At 29.9% G+C, this 14,470-nt stretch overlaps 2 protein-coding genes across 2 annotated transcripts; one reads left to right on the forward strand and one right to left on the reverse strand.

Annotated features, from left to right (window-relative positions):
- Positions 1-1,859: 1,859 nt before the first annotated feature.
- Positions 1,860-8,372, forward strand: T12 (homeobox protein knotted-1-like LET12). Its single transcript, NM_001247016.2, is given in 6 exon segments — positions 1,860-2,670; positions 5,031-5,151; positions 6,045-6,238; positions 6,858-6,989; positions 7,088-7,224; positions 7,951-8,372. Coding segments are annotated over 6 exon segments (1,293 nt in total). The 5' UTR covers positions 1,860-1,983; the 3' UTR covers positions 7,973-8,372.
- A 4,804-nt stretch (positions 8,373-13,176) lies between these two features.
- On the reverse strand, positions 13,177-13,656 carry LOC101250420 (uncharacterized). The gene has a single exon (XM_004242657.5). It carries the CDS (start codon positions 13,654-13,656, stop codon positions 13,177-13,179), a length of 480 nt encoding a protein of 159 aa, XP_004242705.2.
- Positions 13,657-14,470: the final 814 nt, after the last annotated feature.

Raw genomic sequence — 14,470 nt, forward strand, 5'->3', positions numbered from 1 at the left:
ATATTAATTATTGTTTTGTATATATGTTATTTCTATTCCTACTGTTTCTTATACTTTAAATTACTTTTTTTAGAATTGTTTTAAATTGTTTGTTTGGATCGAAAGTCTATTAGAAATAATATTATTTTATTTCTAAAATAGAGACAAGACCTATATATACTCTATCGACTAAATTTTATTTGCTTAACTTTAATTTATCCACATATATTTAAAAGTAAAGAAAATAAATAATTGAAACAATCATCAATAATAACAATTTACTCAGTAAAAATATGAAAAAGATTATATATAGAGTTTTACTTCTTAAAGATAAAGAAATTATTTTTGAGCCAAAAATATAAACGAGGGATCTATCACTTTTTAGTCTATTCTTTTCTTTTCAAGCTACAAGTTCGATTTGGATTAGACCATGTATAGTAGTCATATGCCAACAATGAACACATCTTCCATGAGTTTGGAGACATATTGGGTCATTATTAAGAGGATGATATTTTTTTCGTATTTGATATGCTAGATAAATATAAACAGTTATACGAAAAAAATTTAGTATTAATTTCTTTTTTATTTAACTATTAAATATTAATATAAATCACGTTATGGTTAGCAATTAATATCAGGTGAAGGTTTTTTAAAGAATAGTCTTTCTAATTTCATGATGTAATGATAAGATTTATGAACATTTTATTTTTTTCAGATTTATTTGTGAAATTTTAATGAATATGTTATTAAAGTAATTATCATCAAATAAGTTAATTTTTTGTCAAAAAATAAAATAAAATAATAGTGTCAAAATCAATTAGCTTGAAATAAAATAGTGGGATAATCCACAAGTACCCCTCAACCTATGCCTCAAATCTCAGAGACACACTTATACTATACTAAGGTCCTATTACCCCTCTGAACTTATTTTATTAATAATTTTCTACCCCTTTCGGCCTACGTGACATTATCTTGTGGGCACAACGTTGGTTGACTTTAATTTTCAAGCTAGTGCTACGTAGGTCAAAAAGGGATAGAAAATTACGTATAAAATAAGTTCAGGGGTAATAGGACCTTAATTTAGTATAATTATGTCTCTAATTTCAGACAAAGGTTGAGGGATGCTCGTACGTTTTTCCCTAAAATAAAATGCAAATATCAAAAGTACATTTTCCCCTCTAAAATAGGATGAATTATATCTTTGTAAATAAGCATGTACTTCTTAAAATTACAAAATACATATTATTTTTATATAAAAAGTTATATAAATAGTAAAAAAAAAATGTTATTTCAAATGGAAGTAGTGTTTCTGGATCATCTATATGAAATACTTTTTTGTTATAAATTAAATTTAACGTAAACATATAAAAAAGACAAAAAATGAAGAAAGAAAATAGTAGTAATGCTTTTGTTTGAAAAAAAATTCACATAACTCTTTTAATACCAAACAAGAAAAAAGAAAGAAAAAAAGGAATTCTTGATTTTGCCCATATTATTTGTTTTTTTGTGCCCAAAAAAAAGATTATAAGACGGCCGAATATTCCTTCGTAATTTTCATAAAACATATTTCATCTAATTTCATAAATAAAATTCCATAATAATGATATATATTTCCCATTTTTTAAAAATAGATAAAACTTCCCAATTTAAAATAAAATATTTCAAAGTAAAATAATGAAAAGAGTAATAATAATAATTAAGAAAAAGTTATTTTTTGATAAAAATTACTCCCATATATCTACGTATACTTGTTATTATAAATATACATATTTTTTTATTTAATATCATATTTTCGATAAATTTCGAATATGAAAATATCAATCAATTGAGTATCGTTGTTGTGTTTATATATATATATAGAAAATCAACTGTTATAGTAAACGCTGTTGTTTTTTTCCTCTATTCTCTTTCTCTCTTTACTTTTTCTTCTTTGTGTACCAAAAAAAATAAAAATAAAAATGAACAGAGAGCATTGAACAAACACTCTATCAAAAAGCCATAGCTATGGAGTTTCAGGACCACTTTTCTCAAGAAATGGTTCTTCATCAACAGCAGCAGCAGCAGCAGCAACAGCAGCAAAACGCGGTATTGCGTTCCATGCTACCTGAATCTCCTCATCACGACGCTCGAAAATCACCTCCGACTTGGCTCAATACTTCTCTCCTTCGTCAACAACACAGTCAGTTTGGTAACGCATCCTCACCTTCCTCGGCTGCAGCTGCAGCTGCCGTAGCCGGAGGGAATAATTTCCTTCATCTCCAGACATCTAACTCCGACTCGTCAAACTCTAACCAGTGGCTCTCACCTACTGCGGCGGCTGGAGGTGGAGGTAACGGCGGTGGAGGCGGGCATAATGATGAGTTATCAGAGTCGATGAATTTTGCGAAGAAGATGAGTCAACAGCATAGTGGAGGAGGAGAAGAAAACAATAATAATAATAATAATAATAATAATAATAATGAAGAGGAGAACTCATGGGAGAGAGAGAAATGTAAAGCGGATATATTGAATCATCCTTTATACGATCAGCTACTGTCGGCACACGTTTCATGCCTGAGAATTGCGACGCCGGTGGATCAATTACCGAGGATTGACGCTCAGCTAGCTCAATCGCAAAACGTGGTAGCCAAATACTCTGTACTTGGACAAGGTCAACCGCCTCTAGATGATAAAGACCTCGATCAATTTATGGTAAACACTAAATTTCCTTCGTTTTCTTCATAATTCTAAGCTTATTATAAGAAATTTCGTTTTACTTTCTTCTCGTTTGTATGTGTGTTGAGTTCTAAAATTAGTTTTTGCTTGATATACTCAAAACTATTTTTTATCTAATTTGAAAATATTGTAGTTTTACTTTGCGTTTGTTAATCCGCTTGTGAGATTATGGCTATGTTGTTTTAAGGAGCTAATGTCAAAATTTACAACAAAAATTGGATATGTTAATAGCTGTACTTCAGAAATTTGTTATACTTCTATGAGGATTGTGGATGGTGAAGTGTTCTTTTGGGCTTATAATATTTCATAATATGCTTGAAAGTGAGCTCGGCCGGCACAAATTTTTGACTTTATTTGATGATTTGTAGCATTGAGGTCATCAATAAATGTTATGTGGAGTGAAATGAAAGGACTGTTGTTGATGTCATTGTAATGATTGGAATTTTGCGGAGAACACCATTTTAATTCCTGGGGTTTAGATATTTTTTTGGGTGTTTAATTTTGATTGGCGTAGCTGATGTAGGAGAGTGAAGAGAGTTGAATAAAGGCTCAATCTTTGGCTTATCATGTCGTTTTAGTTATTGGAAGTCTTCACATAAATGTGTTTCAATCTGAATATTTGGTTTTGAACTTACTAGACTAAGACTTTCGATATGAATTGCTCGGTTGATTGTGTTATTCCCTATCTGAATTGTGGCCATAGAGAGAAACTTTTGCTTAAGATTGATGCTCTATCTATATGAGTGGTTTTTCTTGTGAATATGGTGGGGTATTGTAGGTGCTAGAGTGATCATTTCTCTATCATGATGCACAAAGTTTAGTCTATCTTTTGGCAATTTTCTGAATTCATATAAACCTGTAGTGGAAGAGCCACTTTTGTCCTAGGATTGTCAATTTGATACCATTACACGGTATTTATAGGTTACATTTTTATGTGCATATATATATCATATGTCGAATTCCTTTGGCTTCTTCTTGTATTTACTTCCTTATCGACCATCCTCGCTCTGCCACTGTAAACCTATAAAATGAGTTTATAGTTAATCTGGTTAAAAAATATGGCTGTGAGCAGCTTCCTTTGTTGTTAATTTACTTTCTGCTGTGCTTTGTGATTAACCAGAGAAGTTAGCATTTTGGTTTTTTAGGCCTTGTGAACTATTCTTTTATAGAAATTTGATTCCTGCATCATTGGATTCTGTCCAACTAATAGAGTAAAGGTTTGGACTAGAGAATTTTGGAACTGGATAAGTTCTTTTCAGCTGTGCTTCTATCTTGAGTATATTTGTACAGGAATATATTTGAGAGTTTTAACTATTAAGATCTTTATAGAAATATCTAGATGTCACATCAAAAGAGGAATCTTTTTATCATATACACTAATAATTGACCCCTAATGTAGGGAAAGTGCTTTGGAGAATCTCCTTGAAACATCATGTGGATACGTTTGTCTTATTTTTATCTGTTGATCTCTTAGTAGTAGTAATGGTGAAGTATTTTAACTAACAATAGTTTCTTTCAATGGGAGTGAAGAATGAAAAGTGGATTATCTTTCTAAAATTTTGAAAAAAAAGAACAATCTAAAAAGGTTATTATTTAAAATAATTCATGTGCTGCGCACTAATATTGAAAAGCCAACGTTGTCTCAGTTTAAGACTCTGAAAAATTAAGAAGAAACAAGTTTCGTGTTACTTCTGAAAGATGTTCTTGCTGTTTAATTTTGGAATGTTTATAAGAAATTACAAAAGGAAAACAAAATAGTTTGTGTATGATATTTGAAAGATGCTCTTGCTATTTAATTCCTTGAGTTGAGGGTCAATCGGAAACAGTTTCTCTTACCTGTATATGCTGTTTGTTGTTTGCTCTTGCTATTGACACTGGATATGTTGTTTCTTGTTTGCTCGTGCTATTTAGCTCTATCTTATGAGTGTGTATTAAAACAAGAATTCATCTCATCTTTTTGCTTCGAATTTTGCAGTATGCATTGTCTATAGACACCAACAGTTACAGAATCCTTAAGCTTAAGTAATTTATCTTAGTTTCATAATGTTGCCAAGTTAATAGTAACTATGAACCACAAGCATCGGTAAATTGTTAGCATTATAGTAAGTTTGTCTTGTGCAAAAACACAAGCATACGTCCTGTACATGTTACCTCATTATTATGTATCTTCTTTAATGGTTTCTGGTATGTAATAACATTTTCATGCACACATTTCTGCATTTTTTTTCCCTTTTAATCTTAACTGCAAATTATGCTTTTTATCCACATTAAGAGATGTGATATGTTATCTCATACTTTCTTTGTCTCTTCCTTTTGTCTTGTTTCTTCTGTTGCAGACACATTATGTTCTGTTGCTCTCTTCCTTTAAAGAACAACTGCAACAACATGTCCGCGTCCATGCAATGGAAGCTGTCATGGCTTGCTGGGAGCTAGAACAATCTCTACAAAGCTTAACAGGTAATATCATTGTCTACTCCGTCTTTTTATTTTGTTCGTTTTGTTTTCTAATTGATTTTATTCCTCTTGTAGCCTGCCTATCTTTTGTTTCTTCATGTTAAACTCTTAAAGTTAAAAAGCTTAGATCATATGTCACTGTCTGTCAGATATTTCCTTTCATTTGTATTTTCATCTTCATCCCTTTGATGTTACTATTAAATCCATTGTGATGCCAAAACGCCATTTGTTTGTAATTGCACTACAACCAACCATATGTGATACTCATGATTGCCTTATTATAAGCTATATTGTTAGGACTCTCCAAAAATCTTGTTGCAGCCGTATCGGATCCTCCAGAAAATAAACTATTTGTTGAGAATTTTCGACACGTACTTGTTGGCAATGTAAGGGTCCAGTAAACACAGATTACAAGTCCTTCAATTGCTGTTACTATTTGTCGATTCCTTCTACCTCGATAATTGTTTTTTGTTACTGTTGGTTGTTTTTGTTATTATCTGTTATTTCTTGTGCGTCCATTACTTATTATCTAGACTGCTTTGCATTGCCCTTGAGCCAACTGTCAAGGGTCTATCGGAAACCATGGCTCTAGCTTTGAGGTAGGATTAAAGTCGGAGAACACTCACACTCTCCCGGTCCCACTTTTTGTGGGATTATACTCAAGATGTTGTTGTTGTATAAATTATCAGGTCGATCGTTAGCCTCATTCTTCTAATTCAACATTGTTTTCTTAGTAATGACACATGTAGTCATCCATCACATAGTCAGTAAACTGTTAAATTGCTGAAAAGAGAATAAAAGAATGTCTGCTCCACCAGCTTTTCTACAGTTACATATGCATGTAGGCCAAGTGTGTGTTGCAGACTTTTATAATTACTCAGATGATCTGTCAACAGGGGTAGCACCAGGTGAAGGTACAGGAGCAACCATGTCTGATGATGATGATGACCAGGCTGATAGTGACACAAACTTTTTGGATGGAGGTTTTGATGGACCAGATAGCATGGGATTTGGTCCTCTTGTACCTACTGAAAGTGAAAGGTCCCTGATGGAGCGTGTTAGGCAAGAACTCAAGCATGAACTCAAACAGGTAAAAGAAACATAACTTTTGGATGTTCTGATACTGTTCAAAAACATAATAGTAAAATTAATACAGTAGAAATAGTATTGTACCCTCTGTTAATGGTTTTAAGCATTTAGACGGGACATAATTCAACTGGTAAGCTAAACGACTTAAGTCGTGCATTCAATTATCACAATCACTCATTATCAGAAACAAGTTTTTGGTTATAACCTTTGGCATGACATGTTTAAGACCACAGGATAAACAAATTTTTTTTGTACATTCTACACGTCTTTAATTGTAAATTTGAAGATTTAAAAGTCTTATTTACTTTCTTAAAACTCTGTGTTGAGTCAACACCAGACAAACAAATTGAAACGGGGAAGTACTCTTGTACCCTCTCTAAGCTTTTAGATGGTCACACAATTCCAACACGTAAGCAAAACCCGAAGAACTCTTCCTTTCAAGGCTTATTAATTACTCGTTATCAGAAAGAATATCACTTGTTTGATCTATGAATAAAGAATTTGTAAATAACAATGTATCCTATCTAATGACTTAACTATTATACCAATAAAGCTTGAAGATAACCTTAGTTTTTTCACCCTAAAGCTAATGAGTTTCTTGATTTTGTTTTTCATTAAAGGGTTATAAGGAAAAAATTGTTGACATTAGAGAGGAAATTTTACGCAAAAGAAGAGCAGGAAAACTGCCTGGTGATACTACATCTGTGTTGAAAGCTTGGTGGCAATCACATTCTAAGTGGCCTTATCCAACTGTAAGTACACAGAAGAGAAGTTGATATCATAGATTTCGAAGGGACCTATTATACTAACTATATTTCTCACCTTTTTGTGAACAAAATTTATGTTGTAGGAGGAAGACAAAGCACGATTAGTGCAAGAAACAGGTTTACAACTGAAGCAGATAAACAATTGGTTTATTAACCAAAGGAAAAGGAACTGGCACAGCAATCCATCAACGTCTTCTTCTCAGAAAAGCAAACGCAAGAGGTAGATTAATCAACATTCTTTTCTCCCTATGTTTGGTCGAACTCTTCAAAACTATTATCAGGTATCTGTCGGATCTTCAAAAGCAATTTTTAAGGACTTGACACGGTACGACAACACCTTTGGAGGTCCAAGCAATATAGCTTTTCCCTCAATCACATGCTATGTTGCTTGTACTCTTCAAAATGTCGTTACATCCCTGTTGGATCCGACATGCATCCCGTTACAAAGTTAAAGAGTTTAAGCGACATATGTCACATACTTAAGGACTTAAGGTCGATAGTGTAAAGAATTTTACACTATCAATTTGTTGTACTCCCTTTGTTCAATTTGTTTGTCTTACTTGCCAGCCTGTTTTTTAAAAAAAATCTTTCCTTTTTCGATGACTCTATAATTTCAACTTTCCACGTAATATATTTAAGATCACTAGATTAAATGACATTTTGGTACATTCTAGGTATCTTTAATCTAAAACCGCAAGATTCTGAAGTCTTCATTCACTTTCTTGAACTCCGTGCTAAATCAAAACCAGACAAACAATTCGAAACAAAGGGAGTAGTAACATGGTCTAGCTGTTAGCTTAGCTTACTTATCAGGTCATATTATAGTTATCTTTTAAGTAACCTGGTCGGTGTCTTTCACATGTTACTATCTTTTAGGCGACTTAATAGTATAAACTAGCGTATAAATAAACTCTTTAATTCTAATCTCGATATTCGATAAAAGCAGTGCAGGTGAAATCAAGCAGTAAAAAAAAGACATGATGAAGAAGAAAATGAAATTTTTGTGTTCTAGCAAAGCATAAAGATTCATCACAAAACAAAAAACATGAATGGCTAGAATTTGGGAAAATTGAATTAATGAGTTTTTGGCTGTGTGAAGTAATTGACCACAGAAAGTTCCCAAGCTGACCTGGTTGACTAAGATATGCTTTAGAAAAAAAGAGAGTATAGATACTTGTGAAAGTAATACTAGCACTTTCTTATTTTTATGAGGTTAATTTTCTATGTTTTAAGCCAAATATTTTAGGACAACAGGTTTCAGTTTTTATAATTTTTGTTTTGTATCAAGTATTTTGGTGGCTATGTTGTAATTTTGAATTCTAGTGTTACTCATTTTTGTGAATAGAAGTTGTAGATTATAATTACTTAGTTCCGCTGCGGTGTCCTTTATACTGATATATTACTTATTCTCCAAATTATTTCTTAACGTCAACTAATATAGGTCATTCTTTATGTATGAATAATTTACCTCCTAATGAACTATCAAACGTGATGTTATGTATATTATTAACATATTTCACCATTAAGTTAGCTAAAACATTAGTTGGTGGGTTGTTATTGACTTTAATAAGCTCATAGTAGCTTTCAATTGGTTTATATTTAGTAGTAGCTAATAGAAGAGCACGACATCGATCAATTAGGGATGTACTGTTTTTGTTTTTGTTTGCCGCCCCCGGAGTTTATATTGTGGCTCCGATTAAATTTGGATCGCGCACTGCATGGCTCATTTGAGAGTGGAGCTACTAATAGGATTTTCTTCATACCTAGGGCTTGAATTCGATACCTCTAGGTAAGGGTGAAACACTCTTACCAATGCATTATAATTCTACCTCTAGTTAAGGGTGAACCCTCTTACCGGTGCATTATAATCCATGTTTATATGATGTACGGTTTAAATTGAGCTATATTCATTTTTTTTCTAAATATTTAAATAATTTTGTCTCATCTTTATCTTCTTGCTACTTCATTTTTACAAAATGAAATGTGTATTTATGGATAAATTATGTATGTTGACTAGACTTAATAGTGTTAGACAAAATGAGGGGTCCATGAAAGAGAGGGACCGAAAAAATATCTAGATTTTTATTAGAGTAGTTATTTTGTATCTTATCGATTTAATTAGTTTTTATTAAAAAAATATTTAAAACTATTTCTTAATTTGTACGTGTCATCCTTAAGACCATGCTAAGCTACTAGCTCTTCTTTGTATCGTTCATCTAATTGATTGGTATTGGTTCCATCACTTTCATCATGAATAACATCTAGAAGACTATAACAATTCAAAACTTTTAAATTATTTAATTAAAATGACAAGTTGAAAATGCATGAATATATTAAGAAAGTGTATTCTTAAAAGGTATTGAATGAATAGACATTTGAGTTTCAAAGTTAGGTTTGATTGTTTGAACTTTAGTAGATACAAAAATTTGAAATATATGACATCCTAGTCAAAATTTAGAATATAGTCAAAATTTAGATATAAGTCTAAAATTTTTGGATAGTAAAAATAATTTTAACAGCAATAAATATGTAAATTTATAAAGAGTGTTAAATTTTTTATTGTCATGAGTCAAATATTATTAGCTTTAATATCACACTTACAAAGAGTGTTAATTGTTACTAAAAATATATTTAATGATAATTAAGCTATTATCATTTATTAATTGTCGCTAAAGTAGGTATATTTGATAGGTAGAGTTTGCTATCTCACTTAACCATTATACTACGAGATACCAAGGTAAATGAACAATATCGTCAATTTCATCAAATTTTGGTTCATTTAATGCATGTAGTAATTTTAATTGACTACACATGTATTTTAAAAAATATTAATCTCATTGCATAAATTATAATTTTCTCTTTAGAGTTCCAGAGCTATAAATGGGTCTAATTTGATTAGCCCAATTCTAAATGGGCCTTGGCTAACCCATCTGTTAAAAAGAAGGATATTTGTCTAAATTCCATTACTTTAAGAGTTAAATCGCTTAGATATATTTTAGTTTGTAATATTACGTATTTTTTTAGATTTTGGTATCTCTAGATACATCTAGATACATGTATCTCGGATAATAGGGTCAAATGTAGTTGTAATTTGTTATAGATATATACTTCGTATCCAATAGAATTCATATGTATCTGAGCTACTTAGCAACTCTCGCTCGTCTCCCTCGCCTTTCTCCTATTTCACTCACCACTCTTCTGCATATTGATACATGTATCTAGTATAATTTGTATGTATCATCTTACTTGCCTTCGTCCCAATCTCACTTGCCTCCCTCTTTAATCTTGCTCGTCTTTCTTCCTATTTTTATGTATCTGATAGAAAAAATATATGTATCTAAATGTAGGATAAATAGAAAACTCTTAATTAGCGATGACATAATATTTACGTATAAATAATTATAATAATTCGAACCTAATAATACATAGTATTACAAGATAAGATATATAGTTTCTCAATAGTACTTATTGAGTACTACTACAAATTATTCAATAATTACAATTGTTAGTAATGTCCATTATGTAGGAATTTATTGTATCGATTTATAAGTGGTTTCAATATAATTTTCTTTTAGTATCACACTTGTAGTTTCTTGTCTTTACTATATGTCGTTTCTCGTATTTTTGATAATCGTTTTCTTTTATTGTAGTTATCGTTCCTTCTTCAAAAATAATTTGTCATGTTCTATTATATTATATCATGACTCCTTCTCTTTCGTTATATTATTGTGTAAAATATTTCCTTTTTTTTTTTTGTCTTGAGTTGAAGGTCTATTAAACAAGACTTTTTTATTTCTCAAAATAAGTACAAAGTCTACATTCATTCAACCCTTCCTAAACTAAAAAATTAGAACTACAATATATATATATATATATATATATATATATATATATATATATATATATATATTGGTAAAAACCGTAAATTACAATTAATCAACCAAGAATAATATATCATAAGGTCACATATTAGAACTACAATATGTATTATTATTATTATTATTATTGTTATTATTGTGACTTTAGTCTAAGATTTGCAATATAAATATATATGATAGGTCAAGACAGATAGTGAGATTGACTCCTCTATTTTCAGTACTATACTTCTTTTTTATTTTTAAATTGAACAAATACCTATATATTAAGAAAAATAAAACATCACTATCACTAAATTATAAAGTTACTTGGTTATTCATGTTATCATTTATTTTAAGAAAATACCCAAGTTCCTCTTCAACCTATGTCCGAAATTTCAGAGACACACTTATATTATATTAAGGTCCTATTATCTCCCTGAACTTATTTTATATGTAATTTTCTACCCCTTTTTAGTCTACGTGGCACTAGTTCGAAAAAAAAAGTCAACCATCGTTGAGCCCACAAGATAGTGCCACGTAAGCTAAAAAGGGGTAAAAAATTATTAATAAAATAAGTTAAGGGGTAATAGGAACTTAGTATAGTAAAAGTGTCTCTGAAATTTCGGACATAGATTGAGGGAAACTTGGACATTATCCCTTTATTTTAGGACAAAGGAATCTTCCAAATATCTTTAAAAAACGTAGACAAGTTGCCCACAACAATATTTTAATATATACAATATATACATACAAAAGAATTGAAATTTCTTTAATCTACATCGTGGGATGCACATAGCTTGGTCTATAAAGGCGGGCACCATCAATAATTGTGACAAAATAATAAATATTTTTATTATGAAAATAAAATTATATTATTTAAGAAAAAGCATTATATTTTTTAAAATAATTTTTTTTAATATAAATAAAATAAATATCGAATAGAAGGTGGCAAAATCCTAACTAAAGTTTCTACGATGGCACATGTTTATTCTGAGCCGCCTAAGGCCGGCTTTTATTTTAATACGAGATTAAATAATAATTTGATATTTTTAAAATTTTATGTTAAATTAAAATAAAAGAAAAATATTAATTAGTATTAAATATATTTTGTTTTATTCTGTATTTTGTCAATAGAATGAAGTGTAATTTTCTTTTACTTGACTTTTACAATAAGTAGTTTACTTTATATTCCATATTTCTCAAGATTCGTTTCCTTTGCTAAAGGAATAATGAAGTGAAACTTAACTTTACTATAAAGTCAATAATTTTCACCATACAAGAATAATTATTGCACATTAGTTTTTTTATTAGGAAAAATTTTATGAATTGGTACATTTTAATAAATAATTACTGCTTTCAGCGATATTTTTTTATTTATTACCATTTATAGCAATATTATGTTAAATCTGTAATATGAATTAAAAGTGAATTATATATGCAATATATATGAATTATAATTATTGTTTGAAATATATTATGTTTGTTTGGTAAAAATTTGACACATTATATTATAAATATATTAAAATGTGTGATAAATGTATTATAAATCATTAGAACTTGTATTATATGTGAATAATAAATTATTCTTTGTAATATGTATTAAACTTGTATTATAAATGAATTAATACTGATCAAGTAAAAAAAAAATATCATTACTATAAATGATAAACATTTTATTATTACAGTATATTTATATAAATTTCCCTTTTTATTATTTCAATAATACAAAAAAAAATTCTAAGCATGAGATGATAGATAATAAGAATTCAATTAAAACAACATCCAATTACATATAATTCATGTATAATAATAATACGTATACAATAAGAAACATAAAAGAGTGAACTAGACCAATTATTTATTAATTTTTATATAAAAATCTACAAAATTACATTAAGAGGATTTACACAAATATAATGTCTTCATCATAATGAATTTGCAGCATATATATTCATGAGTTAAAAAAAAATGCCTCAAAATTTTAAAACGATTTATCTTACAAGATAAAAATATAAAGCTTAAATATCTTATTTATAAGTCTAAATATTTTATTTATAAGAACATACTGAATATATTGTTATTGTTATTATATTATTTTATAATCTTTAAGAATAAAAAAATTGAAACGATACACAAAGAATGATTAATTAATCACAAGTTCAATAAATTTAACTACAAAAATTGTAAATGGGGGAATTTTACTTCTACAATAAATTAATTAAATTTATATAAAATCAATTTCATCACCATTTTGTCTCCTAAATATACAATAAATCATAAATCACAATTATTATTATTTTTTTCTCTAATAATTATCACAAAGCATCATTTTTATTTGGATTATTATTACTATTATTAGCAACAAAACCAGAAAAAGGAGCAGCGAATCGAGATGAGAAATTACGTAAAAGCCCATCATCATCTTCCCTACCATCACCACCGCCATTGTCGAAATTGAGAGCATAACTATCTGAATCATACTGAAACTGCGTCGTTTTGGCTGAAGATTTCTTAGGATTACAGTATTTTCCGATCTTCCTTACCAAATTCTTCCATTTGGGTCCAGCTATAAGTTCAGAATACTCTTTCAATTCCTTCATATTTTTCACTATCCATGAATCTCTGTTTTCTCTTTCATGGAGTAGAGAATTTGCTTCTCCTTCTTTTTGGGTTGATGGGAAACAGGGGAATCTGAAACAAGCGCACCAAATTGAAGAGGGTTCTTCGTGATAATAGGAATAATCTGTTCCTTCTTGGGCAGTTTCTCTGATAGGTGAATAAGTGTTGTTCATCATTTTACTTGATCAAAAATCGATCTGGGTGTGTGTGTTTTGGGGTATATCAGGTGTTCTTCGTCTTGCTCTGTTTAATATTCTTGCAAATTCAGCTGAAAATCGATCTGGGTGTTTGTGTTTTGGGGTATATTAGCCGTTCTTCGTTGTGCTCTGATTAATATTCTTGAAATTTCAGCTAAAGTTACGATCTTGGTGTGTTCTTTTGGGCGATTTCGAGGTGATGGGTGTGTATCTTAGCAGTTCTTCTTTGTGCTCTGTTCTTGAAAATTCAGAGGAAAATCGATATGCTGGGGTGTTTGAGATTTGGGGTTTTGGGTTTGGGTGCGGTGGGGGTGGGGTGGAAGATGAACGGTGGTGGAGATGGAGAAAAATGGTGGCTATATATATATATATTGTATGTATATGCGTGTGTGTATTGTGTGAGGAGACGGCTGAGAAAGATGAAAGAAATGAGGTGTTTTGATGATTTTTCTTTTTGACTAAGTAAAAGTTTGGTTGATTTTTTTCTGAAATTATATGATTTATATTAGAGAGAAAATGCAATTACATTCTATATCTATGTTCGAAATTTTAAAAACATTAGTTCGAAAAAAAAATCAATTAATAGTAAGTCTACGAGATAGTGTCATGTAGGCCAAAAGGAGTAAAGTTATTGATATAATCAGTTTAGGATGATTAATAGGACCTGAATATAGTATAAATGTGTTTTTGAGATTTCTGACATAGATCGAAGGATACTTATGCATTATCCCTTAATATTATATGGTTAATTGTTATGGAAATATATACTTAATTGTAATATTATTCTTTTTAC

This window comes from Solanum lycopersicum, chromosome 7 (assembly GCF_036512215.1).
Source record: "Solanum lycopersicum chromosome 7, SLM_r2.1".
In the NCBI taxonomy this organism is placed as follows: domain Eukaryota; kingdom Viridiplantae; phylum Streptophyta; class Magnoliopsida; order Solanales; family Solanaceae; genus Solanum; species Solanum lycopersicum.